This window comes from Ornithodoros turicata, chromosome 9 (genome assembly GCF_037126465.1).
Source record: "Ornithodoros turicata isolate Travis chromosome 9, ASM3712646v1, whole genome shotgun sequence".
In the NCBI taxonomy this organism is placed as follows: Eukaryota; Metazoa; Arthropoda; class Arachnida; order Ixodida; family Argasidae; genus Ornithodoros; species Ornithodoros turicata.
In genome coordinates, this window is record NC_088209.1 from 23,999,681 (window position 1) to 24,024,394 (window position 24,714).

A 24,714-nucleotide genomic window follows, 5' to 3' on the forward strand; every position below is an offset into this window, starting at 1 on the left:
AAAACACGATAGTCCAGGGGGCGCAGGCTTCGAGTTCACGTTTCACGCTAGATTCTTGCATATTTGCTGATCCATATTGTACTGTGTTTCTTGCCGTACGATTCGAAGGAGTTCAGTTTTTGGTTTCCAAAAGTATTCACGAATTTTCTCCCTTGCCCCTAAATACTAGAGAGAAGCAACAGCTGCTCTTGCGTTCCCTTCGCATTCAAGGGCAAGGGTGAAGACGCGCTTCTAGCGGAGCGCCAAGTCTGCCGATTTTTTTATTTTTATTTTGTTCTTTGTGGGGGGTGGGAGGGGATGGCTTGACTGCAGTCACTATATAACTAGAACGACCTTTCCTCCAGAAACGCCAACGGCGCCAGCATACCCAAAGGAGCAGATGTTGTTATTGCACCAGATTTTTTAAAAAGTTTGGAAAACAAACCGCAAGTGCATAAAAGAAGAGGAGGAGGAACTGTAGCTGCTGGACTCGCGCTACTATTTTGCTGTGGAGCCAGTCGGTGTCCGTTCAGCATTCTAAAAGCCTTTCTTGATCATTAGGAACATGCAGAACCATAAAAAAAGACCTTCACAAGGCCACATTATGTCTACAAATGCGATTGGGTAAGCACTGGGGGCACCACCTGTTCAAGCGACCAATGCCTTGCCTGCTAAGTTTCTACGAAATTCATGGCACAGGGTGGGGGGTGCCCCCCTGCCCCGGAAACAAATTCTTGCGGCACCCATATGACAGCGGCCAGTGTGCTGTGTTTCGTCTCGTAAAATCCCTCCTGTGCCATAATTTCGCAGAACCGAATCTAACTCACTCACTCACTCTCATCAGCGTGCTTCTGCAGAGTTTCATCACAGGATATATGCAGGTCACCTTTAACAGTGCCCTACTTGATGTGTACCTTGACCTTCCTCTCTCTTCTGACATTATCTACATTCACCTTCTCATACTTAGTCTACAGGAAGCCAGAAGGTACGTGAGCGATTTCAGGGTGAGCTTATACACGTGCTTATAAAAGCTGTCATGGCCCTCAATCCCAGGGAACGAACGGGTGTTGTCTGCTGCTACAGAACATGTCAACAACGGTAAGCTCAAATGTGTAGCGATCCCCCGGAGCTTACAAAACTACGTCTCTAGGATCTCAACGTGTCTGCAACGAGGCACACTGCAGAACAGCTGGTAAGAACAACTTGCATTTTTGAGAACACTCATTTATTATTTTACACTAGAGCATCCCCCTTCTGTTTCTCCCTTTCCTTAACCTTCGATGTTCTGCATCGCACAGAGTTTCATAACCAATCTCAAGCTTGCAGACAGTGCCACGGCACACAGCATCCCTCTGTGTATCAGTGTTAGCTAATTGTCAGTGTCTGCCTATAAGCCCCAGAGAATAAATAAATAGGAATAAATGTAAGTAAAGTAAGTAAATTAATGTTCGCACCATTGGGAACAAGTTGGCTGTGTGTGTTCTTAAGGCATATAATAATGCCATAAAAAAGATATTAAAGAAGGCTGACAAATGGAACATGCTCCGGACTACAGCACGGGTTTACAGTAACAGCAACAAAACATGCGACGGCCACATACTCCGTTTTGGCTTCCAGAAAGCCGTGCCGAGGACGTGGGTGACTGCCTTCTGTGCAAAGACCGGAGGGTTTGAATCCAGCTATGCAGTCTTGATGTTTTTTTCCGGTCTTTTCCCAAGATGTTTTGAGGCAGGAGTTCCCTATGGAGTCTGCCCAAGGCGCATGAACCCACATCGCCCGAGCAGAACGCTGCCGCATGACAAGCGGATTGTTAAGTAAAACACACACAGAGAAAGAAACATTGGAGGATGCTGCCTGAACCACATTACCACCCAGTGCAGGCGAGGTACTCTGCTCTGTAGTGCACCTCATCAGAGCTGCCCAAAAGAAGTAGTTTGCAATCACCGATTTGTCAGTAAGTTGGAGCACCCAACTTGGAAACTGCAGAAATGGGAGCTAGTGACGATTCGGGTTGCCACCTTCCAGCATGAAACATACTGGCCGAGCAAGCGTGACAAAAAGGGGGAGGAGGAGTGGGAAAGGAGAAATAGGAGAAGGGAAGAGAAGTGTACTGGGAGGGAAAGCAGCCATTCAGCATGCTGTTTGTTCTGTTTGTGCTGTTCAAATTCACCGAAGGACCTGAAAAATTTCCAGAACCTAATACCGGAAGAAGGCCGCCATAATTGCCTTTCAACCAGCAACCGGTACGAGCAACAAATAACCGACCATACTGGTTAAATACCTGCCGGGTGGCAATCGTACTGAGGGTACTGTAAAGACTGTGTTAACTCCAACTTGATATAACAGCTTAAGAAACAATAAAACTGACATTTCACCACCAATACAGGCAGCACCTTCAGTACACAGTACAGTATGTGCCAAAGGTGAAAATCAGCCTAGTCATCTATAATGCCTTGATGATAAGTAGGTTGACTTTCAACTGTGGCACATTGTGTACTTAGGATGCCGCCTGTATAGGTGGCGAAACGTCTATGTTTCATTGTTTTTTAAGCTGTTGTGTCACACCAAAGTAAACACAGTTTTTACAGTATGTCTTCCCCGGATGTAGAAGTATTTCCTACTGAAGGTGCTCAGAAAATTGCTATCAAAGATGGTACTACAAAGTAAACTATGTGAGCAGGAGCTGTGTCTGGACAACAGTGGAGTATACTAAACAGAGCTGCCCTGCAAAATAGATGAAGATGTACAGCAGCAAGGACGTAATCAAGTAATCACAGTGGTAACAACTTGTTAGTATTGCAATGCACGCTTTGAAAAAGCCAAACACACTTTTCACATCAGGTAAAAAACATCCACGATAAAAATTATTTACTCTCTCTTAGCAAGGTACTACTCCAAGTACGTGGTTCTACCACTCGATATGTGTTACCATTTAACAACTCCAACGTGCAACACAACAGCAAGTGCAGACTTGAGACTCAGCACCAGTCGCCAGCATGCTGCAGACAGAGAGTCAATATCGTACCTCGACGACCTGAATATCAAAGGTACAGTGCTATAACAACTCCATCTAGATATAAGAAGGCCTGCTTATTGCCTCCTTTCCCTTTTTCACTACATGGACATATAAAGTCAGAATTTGTCTAGTACTGTTGCGATTCACGGTTCTGCGAATTCATGAACTCGCAAATGATTGCACCCAACTTAGAACCTGTAGACTTGAATCTATAGACAACAGATGCAACATGACAAGGGACCGTTATATATGGGACGATATGGGATTTATACGATATGGGACACGATATGGGATTTGAGAAAGATATGGGGCCGTTTTGCGCTTTATTTTGAAGTTTTCCCGTTTAGTACGTGGGGACGTTCAATCACTACTCGCAGACGACGGTTGTTCGTCTTCATGGCTACGACCGCTGAAAGCACGTTCGTGATTGGCTACCACCGTTGAAAACGCGATCCTGATTGGCCGACTCTTGGTTGTTACATCACGTCGAGTGAGCAGGCTTTCTCTATCTGGGTGGTGTTGGCTATAGCCACATGCAGGTAGATGTGCGTTCTGATAATCATTATAATCGAATAAAAGTACCGAAGGAGAAATCAATTTTTCGTTCTCAGCAATCGTGGCAGGCTCGTACTTCCCAATTACGCAGCTGCGTCAATTCCTGCAAGTATGTGCAAGGTCTACTAAGAAGAAAGGTAACTATGTGAAATCTATTGGCGAACGCTTGCAGTGTTTGTTATTTGTGGCAAATCTCGCTCACCCTCAAAGGGATAAACGACTTCGTTGTTGTCATGGAGAACTTTAAATTAAAAGAATGGCCCCTCACCCCGAAAAAGATAGACTTGACCAACCTTCTCGCCAGCATTGCCAGGGAACTGGACCTACACCCCCTGGTTACGTTCATGGTTGGAGCCGCTGACCCACAGTCTCCAGGTCCCATGATTTATGTAAGGACAAAAACAACGTGAAATATTCTCACGTAATGGCAAATCACTCCTCCTGCAGATGGACAAGCCCCGCCTGACGCTGAAAAAATACACATCAGTATCGACGGCGCCGCTTCTCTTTGCCGTAACTAAGTACCTCGAAGAATACTGCGAACATTTTGGAATCTGCCTGAAGCACGGAGAAGCCGAGCATGTTGTTGCCACAATTGTCAAGTTTGAGGAGCTGCTTACGTCTGTGCGTGCCATGTAGATGAATGAAATCTAACAGCATTTAACAAGTCTCTCCTATTTGCTTTAGTACATGCAGCCCTTTGGCAGACATTCAAAGATGAAGCTAAAAGATATGGATAACGGAAAGGTTCGCACACAATTCCGAGTCCCTGATTAAATCGTGCATACGAGCACTTTGTTTCAGGTTAACTGGCTTTCGCTGGTGAGGAATATTCTGGGTGAAGGTGTCAACGTATCGTCTGAATCAGAAATTACGATCTTGGCACCACACTACATCAAAGGATTGTGTGGAATCCTTAACAAGACTAGCCAGTAAGTACCGACATTGAGCTCTGCTCTGTCCCAGGATTTCTGAAGGCACAGAGAGACGTGGGTAATGGTTTCTCTCTATAATCCCTGGTAGAACACTGCCAAGGATTGCCTCACAGAAAGATGTTAAAAGAGCGATGATGCAAGTGGCAAACCCCAGTCAAAATAACCGTTAACGACATCGATACTGTGATTTTGCATTTTACAGTTGGTTCCGATATGACTGTGTACATATAGGACACATTCGACGACGTGCATATTTCTGCCCTTTTTCTGGTCAATCCAAAGTACGACATGCTCGATTTACTTGCTCACAATGTTTCGACGTTTAGCTACGGAGTGATATCGTAATCCAGTTGCAGACAGACACAACATCGTAGAAACAGCAGTCTAAAACAGAAAAGGATGATCAGCCTTCATCAGGAACAGACTCACCAACAGTGACATATTGAGCTTTTGTAGCGACGACTAATGAACGAACATAGTTGTAAAGAGTGGCGAGAACGCAGGCGAGCCGGTGATAATTGATCTTCATAATGAACCCTGAGACTGTGGACTTTTTTCCCCAGTCTCAGGGTTCGTTATGAAGAACATAGTTGTAAAGAGTGGCGAGAAAGCAGGCGAGCCGGCGATAATTGATCTTCATAACGAACCCTGAGACTGGGGACTTTGAGACTCCCGTTCAGCGTGTTTTTCCCCCAGTCTCAGGGTTCGTTACGAAGAACATAGTTGCTTGTCATATCCAGGATTCTCCTTGTTCTGTGCAGGTCTGCAGTCATACTCTACATAGGATACACAATTTTCTCGCGGTTTTCACCACTCATAATCGGTCTGGATGCAACATCCAGCACGCTGCCGCCAACAGATGCTGACCAGCGCCGTCAGTGGTATCATTTTCAGTGCATCCTGCTGTCTGAGAGCATTTTTGCACTCGCCTATCTACACGCTTTCTCTACACAGCCACGGTTCGATGTTCAACAAGGAGTGGTATGTGCTCGTTCACATTATGGGTTTCTACGGGTTGGAGGCTATGGGAAATTTCAGGATCGAATGGAATATGAATAAAGTAGTACCTAAAAGTTGCTGGTAATATCGGATATTTCGGCTATTCCATGTGTGAGAATGTTACAAAATGTCTCCCAGAGGGACACTTCCTGGCCAGTCGCCTGCAAGGAAAGGCCTAATAATCATAATAATCTATACAACACAGCGCAAGGTTTTTCTGGCTGTTTTACTGTATATACTGCATTGGCCATGTATACGAAAAGGCGAAACAGTGGACAGCACAGGTGGGGGTGACACTGGAGGCAGTGCTTACCTACATGAACATTAAGTTCGAACAGTAGTAGCTCTAAGTAGAACGTGTTTGTGAAATATGTGAGGTGTCAGGAGCAATGTAAAGTGGCTTGAGGATGTTATAAAGGGTCGAATCTTATGCATAATGCAGTCTCTTGCTTGTTTTTGCAAATATATGCACAGGAATGACGCAAGCACGTGATGATATGAACTAATTGTCTCCCATTGCGTGAAATTAGATGCGTGACCCGGTCAATCCTGACTCTTGGAAACATGTTTGTCGGCCTGGCCCCGGCCCGGACCGCCGTGCTGGCATCTTTTGTCGGCCTGAATCTGGCCCGGCCCGCACAGCCAATAACAAGCCCGGCCCGTAGGCCTGGTCGGGCCCATGCAGTGCTCTAATCTGAACTCCAGATCAGCGAGACATGACTGTAGTACTAGAAGAAAAATTTGTAGAGATTTACAAATTTTAAACTTTGTGCGATATTGTTTGGACCTTACTCTTCCCACAGGTCGCTAAAGTTGCAAGAGAAGCAGTTGAGGTGCTAAAAGAATACACCACTAGAATACCATGGTTCAAGAAAGAGGAAGCAGATGCTGTGCGGGAAAAGGTAATAACTGTCCCTTGAAGGTGAAGAAGCTGATGCTAGCAACACCAACAGGGGGATGGTACTGAATGCATAAGCTGAATGCTACAGCGATAAGTAATGCACTTTGCAACAATGCAAATGGACTGACACAAGGGCTTCCAAACCTTAGCAAAAAGTGTCCAAAACACACTTTTTGCCCTCTTTCCATTAATTTTTTAAGGATAAAATTCCACTAAAATAATTCCACTCAACAGCAACTGATACAAATAACATGTTCATTCTTCAGCTGAACAGGCTGGAGATTTCGGCCTTAGTTCCAGACCTTGCTAAGATAAGAAAGTTTGTCCAAGTGTACTACAACAACGTGAGTAGAACTAAATAAGGTCTCCCAAAAACTGTGCTTTTGTGATAATTGCTTAATTAATTAATTGAATAACGACATGTTTTCTCCCCTCCCTCCGCTTCTCTCTCAGATACCGGCGTACAATAAAAATGTAGGCTTTCTTCAGAACTTTTACTCCATGAAGAAATTTGTCACATCGAGATCTTGGAACATAAGTCAGAGTACGAATCCCGCGCGATACAGGTCGGTGACGGCACCTCCTCGAGTAGTCAGTTAATGTCAGCAATGTTCACAGGTGGCCGATATCGTCGTTTAAAAAGATGTGCTTCCTTGATGTGCAAAGGAACCAATTAAGTGAGTTACCACGCCTTCTTTCACATACAGTGAACCCTCGTTAATATGACCCCCGATAATCTGACATACGCGCTTTACGACCATACTCCTGGGGAACGATGCAGTGAAACCTCAGCAAATCTCCCCCGTTAATATGGCAATTCCGCATTATGACCAAAATTTTCGGGAACGACCATGGTCATAATAACGAGGCTTCACTGTAGTAGAATAATGAGTTGCAGCATTAAAAGAGCACTGCACAACACCAAGGCTTTATGCATGGCTTCAGGATTCCGAAAAACTGAATTCTGAAGTGGGCGTTATGGCACATTCATCTCTTTATTTGCAGATATTCCAGCAATTCACATGCTACTAGTTGAGAACTCAACTGGCAATATTGAGTAAAGATTGTCCTTTTCTTGTTTTTTTTCTTCTTTTTTTGTTATTTTGCGCGTCTACCACTAACAGCAAGATTTTTTTTCCAGGTTTCCACAAATTCCTGTTCTTACTTTCTATGTTCTTCATGCCCTGATGATCTATTTTTTCCAAGATGGTACGATTCACTTCGTTTACACCAGAAAATAAAATAACAAACTTCCTGTACACGTAACATTTCAGGTTCCACACTTGGCAACCGTGGCTTAGAGTGGTGGACAGTGGAAACAGAAGAAGGCTTTTTCAGAGCAGAGTCGTGTCTTATAGAACAATATCTTAGTTCTGTTGGGAGTAACACGCAGCAGGTACGATATTGCAGTGTGCTGTTGCCGTCGAGTCAATTCCAACTCCGGCAATTCTAAGGGCGGTTGCTTTCAACTGGGTTTCCCAAATGCCAACTAAACTACAGAGCCACTACTGTGTTGTTCACTTCACCCGTACAATGAAACACAGTAACTGGTTCTCATGGGTTACCCATGAAAACTGGTGTGGGTGAGGTCTGATGGCAGCACTCCCTCTTGTAACCTGTTCCTTACGTGTTTCTTTCTCTCCTTTTTTTTTTTTTTTCAGGGCGATTCAAATAGCTTGGCAGTGCACATCCTTAGCCACAACTTTCTCATAGAACCAGCCTTTGTGGTACGAATTGTGGAATTTTTAAGGTACTTGCGTGTGTGTTTAACTTAAATTTCTCTCTTCCAGCTATACAACAGACTTTTCAAACATTCTGGATACGATACAGAAAGCTTTACCCTTCATGAGAGTTTCCCAGCTACCAGCAAAGAAGTGTTTTTCATCTCATATATGCTGGTAACCAGAATATTTATTTCCTTTCCCTTTATCATTTAGTTCAGTGCACTGTCTCATGCCCAGCATTTACTGCAGACTATGTGCAGGGCATCTTATGCAGCTCAGAGTTCCATGTTGTATAATGATGCTGTTTACCTTCATGAACTGTACAGGTAAAATCACCATGCTCCTCAACTCCCACCGCAATGCTTCGAAGTAAACGTCCCTATTTCCATGCATTACAGAGTCAACCTTCCATTTTTCAATTTCCAAGAATACAGAGAAATGGCCGCTTCCTGCAACATGAAACAGCTTGCGACGTTGTCGCAGATAAAGTACTGCGAGGTCTGGCACTAGCCTTCTCGGGAAGTGCCGTAAGTGAAGCGCCACATTATTGCCAACAGACCACCTGCTTGTGCATAAGTAAAAAAAGCACAGCCTCCTTTATTGCATTTGCCATTCCTCATAGTAATATATCACAGGAAGTACACGGGTCACCAAAGAACAATGTACAGCGAAGCTATATAGCATTGTATAGCTCAGAGGGAGCACTTGTGTTCAGACTGTGTTACACCGTGTCACCTTCCACAGCTTCTGCCGGGGCTTTCATAAGATTTGACAATTACATCCGTCCTCACCTTAGCCACAACTGGAGAAAGCCCATTTGCATCTGTCAGTATCGCCGAAGATTCCTTTCCACAAAGGTTTCTCAAGCCACTACCTGGAGTATCCATACGCAGTACCTGCTCAGTGGGTTGGTCGCTGTCACCGGACTCTGGGTGTGGGTGCAGTACTGGGCCAGACTCGTGCCTTGCAGTGCAGCATGGACGTCGGGATGCATTTACCTTTGCTTTACTTTTCAGATTTCTTTGTTTGTATATGCGTTTAGCACTCCTCCTTCTGGTATTTTATATATCATCCCTCCACCTGGGTTCTTCCTGCAACGTTTTCTGCGTGATAGGTATGTGACCTTCGAAAACAAGCCGGTCTTCGGGAGAGAGTTCTTCGCCTGGAAAAAGTTACGCATGTGATACCAGGCGATACAAACGCAACTTGGCAGTCTGAATGGAGGGAATGCAGCATCTACCTATATTTGCTCTGGCAAAGCGCCTCTCAATCTCATGCAATTCTTCGTCAACGTCTCCAAAAGGCACGCCGCAATAAGCTTTCTTCTTTATGCAGAACTGCAGCAATCTGGACAACAACAATGAAATGTGCAATATCCCAATGACGTGCACCGTAATTTGCTGCCTATAATATGCGCCAAACTGAGATTACAAGGGACAGTTTCATAGAGATAGACATCGTAGCGAAAACTGTGTTGTCCTCTTCGTCTTGCGCGTTCCTCGAACTCAAGGAAATGCTACCTCTTTCTACAGGATGTGTGCAGAAAAACGTAACCCGCATTTTTACATGTAACTCATTGTCTACTTACCCGAGGAACTTCCGGTGGCGTACGATGGCGTATTTATGAGTGCGAAAGCTACCAAAAAATCCTGGAAGCCATACTCAGCTTAAAAAATAAACAGCGCGAAATAGAATAGTGCGGTAAATAGAATAGTGCGGTAAATAGAATAGCATTAGAATAGTGCGGTCATGACAGTGCATGGTAGTGCATGGCAGTCTAAGGAGAGATGTGCAGGCACCACTAGGGGCACCACCGATGAACATCCATGTGTTGACACCGTCGATTTCTGCACTGATAGCTCCCCTAGCGGTACCTGGACACAACTCTCCTGCATCTCCACCATCATGAGGGTTACGTTTTTCTGCACACACTCTGTACTTGTTTTCAGTTGCCTTCGTTGCCATGGCAATTGCGGCATGGTTTATGTTGAGTCACAAGCTCCCTCTTGTTCTTGAAATGGGGACGGAAGTTGGATTGACAAAGCTGTTATAAAGAAGGTCACTTCTTAGAATGTGCATCTTTTGCTTTCAAACTGAAAGAAAATGTATGAGGGTTCCCATGGCCCCAAGTCACTTCAGAAAGTAATCCGCAAAAGCGTGCTCAAGCAGGAAGGGTGTGTTTCAACAAATAGCACTGTGGGAGGTCTCGATGGCACAGGTACATAAGAAGAAATCATGTGTCACATTTTGGAGGAAATCCCTTAAAGCTGCAAGTAATACACTTTAGTATGCCACCACTTGGCGCAGGTAGCTATGCCAGGCTCCCCGTATTCGTGGCAGTAAAAAAATATTTCCACGTCATAGTCACATGGTGTTACGGCGTCAGATATCGTAGTTGATACCCATTGACTGAAGAGCATTTCGCGCTCCGCGATCGGTTGGCAAAGTTTCGAAAGAGCATTCTTTTCCGGGCAGCCAGTCTGGCGGGCAGTTACGAGAAGAGAAGAGAAGGGTGGCAGTGTTGCAGCGTCTCGGCGATGTCAGTTGACAGCACCGTATGACTGTATTGTTCAAAGAGAAGTGTGTTCGCGGACTTGTTTGTGTGTCAAAGTGACTCTGTGCATGTTGTGATGTTTCTCGACACAAGTATCCTATGAACAGTCACAGTCTCTCCAGTTGCAGAATTGAATGTACTGGTGAGCTGACGCCTGAGGTACACTTTTGAGCGCTGTCGCATTTTCGAATGCAGTGACAACGGAGACAGGATTCGGTGTCGGTGCGACACAAGCATTTCCCATTTCATTGTAACCTTCAATGCACTGCAAGCAACAAAAGAAGATGCTCACCTTGAAATCGCATGCACTCATGTGAGCATCGCTCGCTTCTAGGAGTAGACTGTGTATGTGTTTTGAAAGTTCGTGTTGAAAACTTTTATTCATTGCAGTCAATGAACGCAACGCTTTGGGCTCTGTGCGCATGGTGAATATTTGTGTTGGGCTTTTGAGTCTATACGATGTAACAAATAAATGTGTAATTCGTCAAAAATTTGCCTACTAGTACTTGTTTTGGAATACGGAATAACAAGAGTCAGGCATGAAAATCGGTAAAAGTAAGAGCCGATGGTAGAAAGGACCGGCTGAAAGGCGAGCCAAACTGAGAGGCTACTGATTGGCTGAATGGTAGGCATCATCGTGCATTTTCATTGATTGCATGCCCAGTGTTGCTTGAATTATCTCAAACTATGGGCTCTATGGGGAGCTGTGGGGACCTGATTATGCCAGTGCACACAATGCAAGACCCTACTGACAGTCTTTCCCTACTACGTATGTAATATGCACCAAGTATGTACCAACTATGTAATACTCACTTATTCCAGCAAGGGTCTCCACTCAACGTCCAAGGGTTTCCAACGATGATGAGGAGGGCTTTGGCTCTCGTAACAGCAACGTTAAATCTCTGTTAGGCACGATAAAGGTTTCATTAGAAAGCGAGCTCCCATGGCACGTGCCTGAGAATCACCTTGCTGTTCCGCAGAAAGCCAAGGTTGTGACGGATATCCTTAGAAAGTAAGTCAGGATTGCTCCGTACGGTTGTTATGATGATGACAAGCCGCTCTTGGCCCTGGAACTCTTCTGTGGATCCCACGGTGACGCCCCCCTTGTTGCGCTTTTGCAGTATGCCACGAATTTTAAGTACCTACGGACGCCACCCCAAAAGATGCCTTGAAATGGTGTAGGAAACACAATGCCTTGCATTCTGTACAGGCTGCTCTCGTAGCGGGGAATATGCCTTTAAAATAGCAGCTATTCCAGAACTAATATCGCTGTCACACGAGCATTTCAATAGATGTATGATGATCGAACTGAATGGTAATCTGATGCTGCTACAGGACCACTCTGAATTGTCATTGGCTCAGATGGTCATCGGGTCGATGGGGGTGCATGAAATAAAGTCAAAGCTATCAAGCGCCCTCGAAAACTGCGACCTGGCAGCCTCGTGAACAGCAAATAAGCAAGCCCTAAACATACATACACAATAATGCGTGAACTGCTATGAAAAGTTCCTGATACATCAGTATAACAAGTGAATGATTGCAGTTGAGGAACAGTACACTGTGAGGCCTGTGTGGTGTTTGTCCTTGTACGTTTAACTGCCTCATCCGCTACAACATAACATCAGTATAACAGTTATTACGGTTGTTACAAGGGTTGTTCAAGGTTGACCAAGGCTTTTATTTAAATACAACGAAAAATTCAGGAAGCACCGAACTACGGCAGTTTTTCAAAGTATTCACTGTGCACATCTAGACACAGCTGCCATCGTGGCAACTCTTTGACGCCACTGGCGTAGAAGGAAGTGGACTGCTGTCGTAGCCACTGCATTTTTTTGTTTTGTTTTTTGTTATTCCGCGTTAGCGCCGCGAAGCAACTGCGGCTATGAGCAGCGTACAGATGTGGACAGATGGAAAGAGGACAGCAGAAAGGAGTGGAGGACAGGGGGGCTAACATGTGTCCTGGGCCGACCTCAGGGGGAACTGTGCTGACATTCGTCTGGAAAGTCTTCGGAAAACCCAAGGAAAACTTCAGACAGCACACACAGTGATAGGATTCAAACCCACCACATCCCAGTCTTCAGCAAGACCTTGGCTACCACCAACGAGCGGGGACGCCTTAACCCACTCAGCCATGTCGCTGATCGTAGCCACCGCAGGACATCTTTCTGGAGGGGTTCAGTCTGTCTGGAACGTCTTTCCTCCAATGTGCTCTTTAAGGTGTCCGAACAAATGGTAACTGTTTGGGGCCAAATCTGGGCTGTAAGGGGCATGGGCCAAAACCTCCTAGCGCATTTCAGCTAGGGTTGCTACCGTCAAATTCACCTCCATCGATCGTCGAAGAGCATCCAAGTCAATGGTAATTGAAAATGGCCGTGTAAAAGCTGCCAATCAACATTCATTTCACTGACAACTGTTAAACTTACCTGCTTGCGGTAAGGTGAAACAATGCCGATATCTTCCTCTCGAACTCGTGTCCTGAGGCCACCCTTGCCATCAAGTAGAGCCATTACGTAGTCTACGACAACTTTGATCTCTTCGGGATTGTAGTAGGAAGGATTGTGGGACTCTCTCAGATCTCTGCCTTGCACCCCGTGAAATATAAGAGGGCAACCTCTCGATGGCAGTTTTTCCCAGCAGCTCAGAGACTCTGTTACCACCTCGTCTGCGAACACCTGGCAGCATTTACAAAATTTAAAAAAAAATGGAAAACACATAAAGCGTGCCATAGGATGCTTCCCAATGTTTACACGAACCTGCAGTTCACTTTCATAGAACAACTGGTTCGGAACGTGCAAAACGTCTTTGTGGCTGCGGAAATTCTTCAGTAACTTGGTGAGCAGCTGCGGATTGTAGTAGCCGTTTTCGTGTCGCTGGTACACTGGCAGCTCCATTAACCGTTCCAACAAAGAAACCCCTGAAAGCAATTTCGAAGGCTTTAATAAGAGGAAGCTCCCTGTGAAGCCCCACATACATGATTCCCACTGTAGACATGCCTGTATACTCATTTATCTGTCAGTCGAGATAGGAGATATACTTATAAACAGGCGGAAGGATCCAACGGGTTGAAGGAGCAAGGGAGTGACATTTAGCATCGGTTGAAACCCTGCTTCATTAATCAATCAGTCTCTCAGGAGCCACCATGCACAATATTTTCGTTGTACGGTGTCTTGGCACTGCACAGTTAAATTTAAAAGATGTCATTTGCTGTTTATGTAGAAGTACCACATGTCAGCGCCAGTGTTATCTTCATCACCTCTGCAGACCTATCGTTACCACAATCTGCCATTTCATAAAATGTTAACGGAGCATGCATAAGACGGTGGCGTATCCTATGGTATCCGGTGGGACTTTGGTGAAACGCTTTGGTTGTCATTCGTAGTCTGCCATCACGTATGCACGTGGTATCGAGTTGCACATTTTTGCGGTAATTTCGTGAACCTATGGAGCAGAAGACTGTTTGATAAAGGTGGTACGTAGTAGCTTGTTTGTTCAGCAGTTGCAAAGCAAAGTACAACAAGAGGGAGAATTTTGGCTCTCTTCGGTTTCCGTGCAAACGACTGAACTCCAAGAAGAAGTCCAGTATTTGCTGCTCAGGCACAGAACATCGGCAATAACCTTGTTCCAGCCTGTGACGACAGCTAAGTACCCCCAGGTACAATGTTGCATCCCGGACGCTCCATGAACTTTATTGATGATGTTTTATCAATTAACATGATTGATTATGTCCAATTAACCCTTTACGACAAGCGGAGACAGCAGGCACATGATTTTGGTTCACGCCATCATTGACAACCACTCCATTTTGCCAGTTAGCCGTGCGGTGGCGCCAGCTCTTTCTGAAAAGGTGGATTGTGGAAGCAATGCGTATGAGCAGGGGTCGGTACTTGTGATTCCCGCTCATTTATCACCTTCGCAGCTCCTTGTTTGCCCATTCATGCTCAACTCATTCGCCACATTGAGCACGAGCGAGTTTTGTCCGGCACACAAAAACCTCCATGTGAGCCTCCTGGTACGTAACTTCCACACTGTTAAAAGTGCTAAAAACATTAAAGTACGCTAAAGTAAAGTACACCGAAGTATTGCAAATCAGCGCTCTGTGTTGTGGCTGTCCGTGTTCGTGTTCTTAGCGCTTTTAACAGTATCAAAGTTTTGCCCAACATGGTCACCGACATTGTAAGTGTGCAGGATAATGACAAGAACTCAACAGGATGTTGTGATGGTTCGAATGATAGCGGGAGAGGGGTCCACTCAGTGGTTCTAAACAGTGGCTAAACAGGGACATCAGCTGGGCCACTGGCGACCAGCAGCAGCTCCATGTCGTCGTCTCGTTTATGCCTGACACATGTCCACTTTACGTTTTGTAACTCCTCACTGACAAAAAGTACTGTCCCACGCATTTTCATTTTCAAGTTAGTTTGATGAGGGTTGAGTTGACATGAGCTTACATGTCTCACATTAGTGCCAAACAACATTCTGCAGTCTAGTTCAAACTAGGTATTTCTCGACCAAAAATATTCCATCCACTTATGCTTAGCGCCTGAAGTTTTCGGGAAATATTTTTTTTCCAAATTCGGGAGGTAAAAACCTGGTAAATAAACATGTGCTCTAAATTCATGCGAATTCAGGTGGAAAAACTTCCAGTATCCTAAATTCGGGGAGAAATTGGGCTCAGTTACTCAAACTCTCTGTACTGGTTTGGTACAAATGGTGATGTAACAGCACTTGCTGCCAAACAAGTTAGTGCGCATTCCTGCGGACGTCTCAGTAAGGGAAATTTGCCGTGTAAAAATCAGGTATCCTATCCCTGATAGGCATCCTATCCCTAAAGAGACATCCCTATCCCTAAAGAGGCTACCTTCAATTCGGGGTGCAAATTTGGGGAAGAATCGGGTTAAACCCTAAAACTTCAGGCTCTTCAGGCTCTTCTTATGCTTGATGTTGAACTCTATTATTTAAAAAATCCCTTTGATTCCCTTTATCATGAAATGACCACTCAATCCCATACAACAACTGTAGCTACCTTTCTATAGAACAACAGTACTTGTTAACCAGAGGAATTAGGCTTACCAAGGTTATGATCCTTTGCTAGGCGGTTGCGTATGACAGGTCCCAGTTGCATGGGGTCTCCTGCCAAGATGAGATGGCTTCCCGGTCCTTTTTCGTTGGGGTCCCAAGGTGACATAAGCCCCACTATAGGGATTAGGCACTCGGGCTCCAGTGCATGGCCTGCCTCGTCAATGAATATGTGCGTAAAATGGTTGAGAGGAAAGTCAGCAGACACTAATCTGCAATGTATAAAGAATTATGAATACTATATCGCACTAACTAGGGGCCACTAACAGCTTGGCTGAAAGACTGCTGCTAACCTTCCACCAGTTGCAAGTGTGGCAACAATTATTCTGTAGCCTTCAAGTTTACTCCTTGCTGGGAACCAAAATGTCTTCATGTTTGGAATGTAATTGCAGCATTTCTGTAGATGTAAAACTTTTGTGTTATTGTCTTGCAGGTTTCATAAACAACTGCATGCAATGTAACACTATATATTCAGCAGGGAAGTAGTGTGCAACATTTTTGCTCTGAAGTACAGTCGAACCTCGATACAAGGAAATTCACGGGGACCCCGATTCCTTTCATTCTACAAAATTTATGATATTTGAAAGGATTTATCCTGCGAATTGTGAAGCAAAAAAACATAAACATGTACATGCAGCAGAATCGCGATTACAGTCACCGTCTGATTTTTCGGACTCAGCGGGGAAAGCACAAAAGTCTGAATAATCGAGCAGTCCGAAAAAACAAATTTCACTTCGAAAGTCAACTTCATTAAGTACCACAGCGGGCTGGAAAAAGTTGTTGATGCTTTCTTAACGAGCAGTCTCCCATTTCTGCCCGATAACATCGGCTTCTACTTCAATCTACATCTACATATTCTACAGCTGCTACTTCCGGAAGCGATACTGTATACGGGCGAAAGCACCGCAGTCACCTTCATTAGTTCAGAGCTTGACGGATGCGCTGGGAGATGGCATAACATAACAGCATAACATTAGGCATCACCATTCCGCAAGTCGGCTTAACCTAAAGCCTGCGTGCTTTAGATGAAGCTCGCTTTACTTCACGGGTGGACAGCATGTGCCCTGCTTGGCAAAGCGCCACGACAGGATTCCTTTACTCAGAGTATTGGAAAATGCACAGTCACTGCCTATTTTCTTGCCTCAATTTTTATATTTGGTCTCCTTGTATTGCGTCATGCGCACATGGTGAGCTGGCAACCGCGTGGGAAATATTGACAGAGCTTTACGGCGTCCGAAATCTTGGATGTTGCTAGGCATTAACCCTATGGGGCCCGTGGTCGTTCCACGAACGCGTCCAAATGATCAAGCATGTCCAAAAAATCGGTCGACGACTGTATACGATCATCGAATCTTTTTAAAGTCTGCGCGCCAGCGTCCTATACATAACACTTTTCCAGGACGCTATGAATGATACAAACAGGCAAGCTGCTGTGCGGGTCGTGCTCATCGCGCATACTTGTGCCGGAAAATGCACTCCACGAATTGGCTGCGACGCATCGGACGCCTCCCCCTCTCCAGATAACCTGTCATTGCCTACCCGACGACACATGCCATGAGCATCGCAATTCCGATCAGGTGCAATCCCTGCAGGCGACGACCTTTTTCTCTGTCGATAAGGAATTACTGAGAACAGACATACCGCAAAGAGGAGCACGCACGTGCACCGTTCTGCACGTGTTAGGGATAAAGTAATTCCGGTTTGGGAACTTTTCTTTCATTGTATCGACATCAGCATAAAACTATTTCGTTCTAGCATTGTTTCCTATTGCAGCCTGACGGGGAATGCCGGTCATTCTGTTACATCACGAATTTAGTTGCGCTATATCGCGTTTTGCTGTAACAGGGTTTGACTGTACTCGTTGCAGAAGGAATCTGTGAGTATGGTACTACATAATACTATGTAGTGCTTGCGACATGCTTGTCTGAAATCTTCAATCACTGGTTCAACAGCCTGAGTTGGTTTTGTTGCCTTTGAAGGGACTGTGTTTCGGTTTGTCCTTATGTGTGGGTTTGTGTTTGAAGGTGGGCTGTATGCCACACGATTCTATTAGTGCAACACTTCGAGATTTCAGATAGGATAGACCACGAGCTGTCGATTCCAGACAAGTGTGTCGCAAGCAGTGCACACTAAGTACCGAATAAGTACTAAGAATAGGGTACAAAAGGACTGAAATAAACTGGACTGGCATGCAAAGGTTAACTTCAAAATGATATTTCATTCACGTGTGCTTCTATAATAGCCAGCATAAGCATTCACGTGAATGTCTATCTTGACTACGTTTTGACACGCAACGCTACAGGAAGGTACGGCAGAGCACAGCATACCAACAGCTTTTTTGACACTCGAGCTGGATTCAAGCTGGAGGAGTACATTCTGAAGATCTGAGAGGGCATCAGGTGTTCCAGTAGCCTTTCAGCAAGAAGATCACCAGCACTGTTTGATGGGGCTACCACTAAAATTTTGCTTGATGGGATGAGGTGGAACACCTGGAGCGTAATTGGCAATTTGTGCACAATTAAACCAAAGAGCGTTTGTCCTGGAGGCTAACGTTTTACCTGTTTCATTGCTTCAACAAGTGTAACGGTCTTTCCTGTACCTGGTGGACCAAAGAGTAGGTACGGGTATGGACGGTGAAGACCAAGAAGAATGTTCTTCACAGCAGTGAACTGTTCCGCATTCTTCTCCACTTTTTTGTTGAAGAAACTGAGGGAGAGAAAAGGAAGCAATAATGTTGTGCTTCCTCTGTGAAAGTTGAACATGCACACAGGGGTGGATCCAGGATTTTTCTGAGAAGGCTTGGGGCATCTGGTTTAGGACAGCATGCTACATATATAGACACTTGTGTTTTCAGGTGTTCTGTTTTTTTTTAAGGCTTGGGGGTCAGAAATCGGGTTTTGTTTTAGGAGCTGGAAGATAAGGGGAAATTGGGCAGTAATAGAAAAGCAGATTTTCAGGTGGCAAACTTGAAAAAAAAAAGTGTGTTCTCCAGCATTGTCCTGTCTGCTTCTTCCTCTTGTGTTTGCGTCTCTTTGCTGGTTTTCACTCATGCAAGTGCTTCTTGAATTTTGGATGAACAGGAGACGGCAAGCAGCTGCAATGAATGTGCAATGAGTACTGTTCTCTACCGTCTGTACTACATAGCATACACTACCACGCAGTACCATGCGTGTGTGTGTGTCTCGTCTTATTTCGCTCCCCATACTCAGGGATATGTGTTCTCAGTAGTGTTCTGTATTGCCAGTGGCTACATCTGCATTTTGGCAAGTTTGTTCTCGGTGTTATTTTGGATACGCTAGCTCCCTAAGAGATGGTGTTGTAAAGACAGGGAGCGGGAGTGGGACGCCTTGAACTCGGAGACACATGGTTCAAGGAGGGGAGGGGAGAGGTTCAGGATTCCCTAGATCCTCCCCTGCTCAGACCCACATCAGTGTTTTGTCAACTCACTTTAATCTGCGGAACTTTAGAGCAGGCGCTGACGGGTTGGCTATCTCTGGAAACACAAAATCCCAGAGTCGACAGCTCTCAACCATCGAAATGGCACGGTGCATCAGACGAAGTGGCAGACGGTTGAAAGTGAAGCGCACGTCAAACTTCATTCCTTTTATGTACACTTTCGAGAACCTTAAACATTGTATCATTGTAAGTAAATTGAGAGTAAAACACACATAAGTGAAAATTACATGCATCAAGATTACATCAAGACTTGAAGAGTCACTAAAATGCAGAAATGCTAGCTGAATAAAAGGTGCTGTTACGCTGACGGGAACACAAAAGGAACTGGATTTAATCTGTTGCATCATTCGTGATCTAAGCACGAAGGAAACTGCAATTGACGCTTTCCCTCTTCTGCGTGACGGTCATCTTCTCCACTCGTATCCGCAAATGATTTCCCGCAATGATTTAGACAACCTTATCCGCACCGCACCGCCTCTTGAGCAAGGGAAAGAAAGCAGAAACTGCAGTTTCCCTTGCATTTAAATCACGAATGACACATCGGATAAATCCCGTTCCCTTTGTATTTCTATCAACATTAACTGCGTTCCGCGAGGAAACACTCTAGCACTTTAGTGCCCCTTTAACTTGAACATTATCTACGGTGTGCATACCTTTTACTGAACTGTAGCGCGACACATGAAACCATAGTATCACACACATATCCTTCATATTCCACAACACAGTCTGAAGAGTCGCTGTGAAGTCGGGCGTACACCCTGTCCCCTTTGAGCACTGATGGGCGGCTTTCCATTAATCCAGGAACCTGCAGATGTAAAAAAAAAGAAACGACGACGAAGACCGACGATGACATCATGCCATGGTGAGAATTAACACTTGGGATTTCAAGAACTAGTGTGTCTCATTCTTGCCACATCTGATCCATGCAACGCAAGAGTTGACAATGTAGAGGTTTTGAAGCCTCCTCATGGCCCCTTTAATGTTTGCAAGGCAGAAAATCCAGTGATATGGAGTGAGTAGATAGAAGCAGATGCCTCAATTCAGGGCCACCATTATTCCGCACGGCTACTGTTCCAACAAACTACAGTACTTACTCGCGTATTAAACGCACCCCCGACTTGAGTCAGATCATCTTGCGCAGCTCCAGACAGTGTATCACGCTCGTGCACCAACAAGGATAGCCTGCTGCCAGAGTGATGAATGACGAATGCAACGGACGTATAGGTGTATTTTGTCCACGCTTAATGGAACAGAAGACGATTTGGTGTGGAAGAACCGCGACGTTCAATTTTGAGGAGATCGCCGCCGATATCTCGGAATAAACTGCGCCGCCGAATGAGAATGCGCCGTTTGATTTCGGGGAGATCGCCGCAGTTATCTCGGAATAAACTGTGACGATAATGGACAGTCGCAACGATGAGGAAGGACCGAGACGTTTGATTTCGGGGAGATCGCCATGAATATCTAGGAATACAACCGGAGTTAAATGTACCGTAAGTGTTGGGTTCCAATTTCCCTCCGCATATATTGAATGCACCCCCTCCACGGTGCTATGCTATTGAGTAAAAATGTGCATCTTATGGGCGACTAAATATGGTATACTAGCTAGACTGTTTTACTAGACACCATCCACCTCATCCTGGATCATCCTGTTAATAATACTGACAGTGTGTCGTTGACACCCTAACACATCATTCCCTAAAAAGAATCCTTGCTACATACGAAAACTCTGCAAGTTCTCACCTCCAAGACGAACAAGTCCGTCTGTGTCGGCCGTGGGTTGATAGGTACGTCGACCATGTCATACGTCCTAATGTCCGTGCTCATCTGTATCTCCTCGAGAAACAGCAAGGTCGAAAAGAAGCCCCAGTAGGAGTCCTCAGACAGTGGATCATCTAAGTGCTTCCTGCAGAAAACAAGTACAGCAGCTCTACAGTGATAAACTGAGTGAAAGAAGTCCAGTACAAACAGGCAGGGAAATGTCTGACATTACAACAACAAAAAAAGAAGAAGAAAAAAAAAAACAAGACAAATCAAATATACCAAGGAATAATATTGAGACTCCAAAATAATATTTATGCTGCATGCGGCTTTTTTACAGACGCCTATCCGTGTAGCAATATGCAGTATACTATATCATTTTATATAGTATTTCGTTTGCGTACATTTCTGCCATTGGTTCGAATACTTTGCGGAACTTTAAATTTGCGAAGAAAAGAGCACTCTCAAGTTTCGCGGAAATTACTTCCTCGCAAAAATACTACTTATACTGTATAGTAATTCCAGGCGACACACCCTTCTCGCTTAAAAGTTAATTGTTGAAAGTTATTAAAGTTATTTGGAGCAATCAAAATTCATGCCGGTGGACAGGAAATCCTGTAAGAGTATGCCTCATACGAGAATATCTGTCACCGTGTGCGATCTATGCATGAAAGGGACAGTGAGGATCCCACAGCACGAGCTCAGAGGGAGCGGTCAACCCTTTGCACCTACGTCATTACAACGTCATTACAACATGCCTGCATACATTACAACGTCCCTGCGCACAGGAACAGCGAAGAAGTCCCAAATGAAAGATAAGGTGTCCTTTTTCATACAATTATTTTTGTTCGCTTCATTATTTTTTTTTTCATGTGAAAGCAAACCGAATTAAAGATGAAATTGCTGCGATAAAAATTCACATGTGATGTTTTCCCACCTGACAAAGCTGAGTAGCTGGGCGTAATCTTCACTCATGCCATCCCAACACTCCAAACCATGCTTCTGTAGCTCGCGAAGTTCATCAGGAATCTTGTAGATGTTGAGCTCGACATTACGTTCTAGTTCCTGAGTGGCAGCACTGGAACCACTGAATATGACGACAAAATTTGCATAACACAAATCAGTTCCAAAGGAATAGAAACAGAAAAGAACATGAAGATAAACAGAATACCCCTGTTGTGCACTGAGCTGCGACACACATCACGCACTTGAACTCGCACTACAAGCATCACGTACATTTTACAACAATGCTACTCAAAAGTGTACATGTCTGAAAACTATGGGGCCAACGGTATGTATGTTTGGCAAACTTTTGCCTTAACTTACTTTGATCAATTTTCAGTCTCGAAAGATCAAATTTTGTGAATTTAACCCTAAAATTTGCACATTGGACACATTGTCAACCGATCCACTAAGGGAGCTGCAGCTCAAGCTCAGTTTTGTTAGGAATGTATAAGGAACAATTAAGACGATCACTAGAAAGAGGAGGTGTCTTCTGTGAGGAAGCTTTTTGGGTGCAGCAGAAAAAAGCAGAAATACAGCCCCCCCCCCAAAAGAAGAAAAAAGCTAAGTGTAGGCTTGGAATAAAGCAACGAAGATGCTTGCGACAAAGGGGGTGAGAAAGTGTGGTAAATATTCTTGCAATCACTCTTACATAATGATTCATATTTAGCACTCAGCTTTGAATAACAGAAATGCCACGACATGCAACATTGTAGCTTCGATACATCAATAAATTTGTACCTCTTTGGCTTCTCTGCTCGAACGATTTTGTCTGCATCAGGCAACCTTGGAAGAGGGGGTACAGCTTGGTATAGTGTTGAAGGCTCCAAGTCATACAGATCATCTTTTACTCCGTCAGAGCACAGTACCTCCAAGTAGCGCACGATACTGAAAATGCGGCCCTCAGCACTCTGAAATTTCAGTGCTAACGGGATTCGCCATTTCCCCGCATGCTGTGAACAGCAAACAAGCACAACCGTATAGATGCCTCCAGGAAAGATCTTAACCTGTTGGTCTCTTGCCACCACACCACACTCATCTTCAAGGGTGACCAGTGGGAATGGATGCAGGAGCGTACACGCCTGGAGTAGTACATCGCTTTGCGACTCTCGTGAGAGGGACACCTGCAACGTCAGCTTCACACATTGTTCTTTCTGTATGTCGATATGAATGGTCGGCAGGCAGTCTTCAACCTCGTTGCATGAAAGTGTGACGTGGTGCTTGTCCCGCACCAAGGTTTCCCTATGTCAGAAGGAGAGAAAATACAGGGAGTGGAACTTTAAATATACATATACATGTATATTCCTTTTTTCTTTTTTTTATAATGCCTCGTTGTAGTGTGTTTTTGTCTGGAACACTGTCGCACACTCATGATAGTGGGAAAATACGTTTATGTGCTTACTCGTGCTGCCAAAGATAGTACTTGAGGAACTCCACAAAATGCTTCTTAGATTCAAGGTGCTGTGCCTTGGTGTTTGCATTTCTGCAAGTGTAATTGCAAAGTTCACATCGGTACACCTCATGCTGTGTTGACATATTGACTACGTTTCCCCTGCAGAGAAAAAGGAAACACTTTCAGAAAATAGGATACAGCATACAGAAATCGTAAGGAGAGCATAGAACACAGCCACATGTGCTTCGGCACAAAACCGAAACTATAGCTCTGTATATGGCAGAGCACTGAGCTGTGCATAAAATGCTAAAATGCTTACGGCAGGAAACAACCTGATTCGTCATAGGCTTGTCATCAGTTCGGCAGTAACTAACAGAACGATGCCATATACAGATCATCCGCCGTATTATATGACACAACTGATAAATGCTGATAAATCCGGTGTCAAGCGTCAAGAAACTGTGCTGTCTTCGCCATATTGGGTTGGAGGACGCCACCATCCATCGCGCCACCCAGAGCCATCGCGCCACCAGCGCCATCGCCGAAATATTTTTATAATTGCACTTTCTGTGACGATATGATGCGATATTCGTGCGGATGTTTCACTGTTGACTTTGAATGACTGTCGATTTTGCCTCGTGAATAAGTTCAAGTGCACATGCACTACCAAGTACCATTTTTGGGGGAGGGGACCGGACCAGAACCCCCCCCCTTTACACCTATACACGGTGCTGGTGCACCAGGGCTACACCAGTGCACAAACAGACTGTGCGGGACACGCACGCAAAAAATAAAAAACAAAATGAAAAAGTGGAAAGACTCCAAAACTCTCATTCTGGTTGGATTGCAGGTAATTAAACAGAGTGAGCAAACACCGGGTGTATGATATGGACAGAGTGGTTAACGTGGCCTTGAACTTGAGGAGAACGAGTGGACGCAAGAAGTTGACAGAACGAATACTTGTGTTAGCCCCTTGACAGATAATGGATTAAAAGCAGAGGCCCCACTCGATGTCTTGCATCACCCGCTATACTTTCTGCAATCCTACGAGGATAAACAGAAGGTTCCCTACCATAGGCTGTTCAGACACGCCATTGAAATCATGGCACCATTTAATGCATTCAATTGAAATCCAGTTAATGAACATGCATGCAGAACTTCATGCACATTGACATGGTCATCCATGGTCTGTGTTTTCTGTGCTCTTTTTGACGCCACACGACCACACACTGCACACTGAGCTAGTGGATTTGCTCAAAATTGCGGGTGTGGACACATGCTCTTCGTGTTGCACTTTTTGTGTGTGCACACAAACTTTATCTCTATCACATAATTTTCGAGCATCTGAGTGAACATGATGGTGCAG

General features: G+C 44.8%; 2 protein-coding genes across 7 annotated transcripts; one reads left to right on the forward strand and one right to left on the reverse strand.

Moving 5' to 3' along the window:
• Nucleotides 1-305: 305 nt before the first annotated feature.
• On the forward strand, nt 306-8,709 carry LOC135368424 (endothelin-converting enzyme homolog). 6 transcript variants are annotated; one of them, XM_064601665.1, is made up of 22 exons: nt 306-603; nt 861-964; nt 1,033-1,077; nt 1,130-1,171; nt 2,862-3,026; nt 3,607-3,687; nt 3,761-3,939; nt 3,998-4,174; nt 4,238-4,297; nt 4,355-4,482; nt 5,247-5,466; nt 6,288-6,386; nt 6,652-6,729; nt 6,839-6,951; nt 7,004-7,062; nt 7,391-7,442; nt 7,527-7,594; nt 7,660-7,781; nt 8,047-8,112; nt 8,176-8,283; nt 8,359-8,435; nt 8,508-8,709. In XM_064601665.1, the coding sequence occupies exons 1-22, from the start codon at nt 545-547 to the stop codon at nt 8,617-8,619; spliced, it is 2,214 nt and encodes a 737-aa protein (XP_064457735.1). In that variant the 5' UTR covers nt 306-544; the 3' UTR covers nt 8,620-8,709. The 6 variants fall into 6 exon arrangements, with proteins under 6 accessions (XP_064457735.1, XP_064457736.1, XP_064457737.1 ...); XM_064601666.1 differs by having other exon boundaries at nt 3,806-3,939; XM_064601667.1 differs by having other exon boundaries at nt 8,370-8,435; nt 8,508-8,590.
• Nucleotides 8,683-24,057, reverse strand: LOC135368423 (putative helicase MOV-10). The gene is made up of 17 exons (XM_064601664.1): nt 23,668-24,057; nt 23,358-23,507; nt 22,697-23,197; nt 21,891-22,040; nt 20,936-21,098; nt 19,846-19,997; nt 19,184-19,360; nt 18,295-18,442; nt 18,064-18,225; nt 16,030-16,133; nt 15,731-15,948; nt 13,417-13,577; nt 13,087-13,335; nt 11,629-11,805; nt 11,477-11,565; nt 9,350-9,456; nt 8,683-9,271 (listed from the first exon to the last, which is right to left on the reverse strand). Exons 2-17 carry the CDS (start codon nt 23,489-23,491, stop codon nt 9,171-9,173), a joined length of 2,793 nt encoding a protein of 930 aa, XP_064457734.1. The 5' UTR covers nt 23,492-23,507; nt 23,668-24,057; the 3' UTR covers nt 8,683-9,170.
• Between the last annotated feature and the right edge of the window lie 657 nt (nt 24,058-24,714).

Coding starts and splice junctions, on each gene's coding strand:
- LOC135368424 (XM_064601665.1), top strand. CDS start 545: ATGCAGAACCATAAAAAAAGACCTTCACAAGGCCACATTATGTCTACA. Junction 7,443..7,526: donor AACTCAACTGGCAATATTGA/GTAAAGATTGTC, acceptor TTTTTTTTCCAG/GTTTCCACAAATTCCTGTTC. Junction 8,113..8,175: donor TCATAGAACCAGCCTTTGTG/GTACGAATTGTG, acceptor TCTCTCTTCCAG/CTATACAACAGACTTTTCAA.
- LOC135368423 (XM_064601664.1), bottom strand. CDS start 23,491: ATGTCAACACAGCATGAGGTGTACCGATGTGAACTTTGCAATTACACT. Junction 23,198..23,357: donor TACTATCTTTGGCAGCACGA/GTAAGCACATAA, acceptor CTTCTGACATAG/GGAAACCTTGGTGCGGGACA. Junction 22,041..22,696: donor CGAGCAGAGAAGCCAAAGAG/GTACAAATTTAT, acceptor CGTCATATTCAG/TGGTTCCAGTGCTGCCACTC.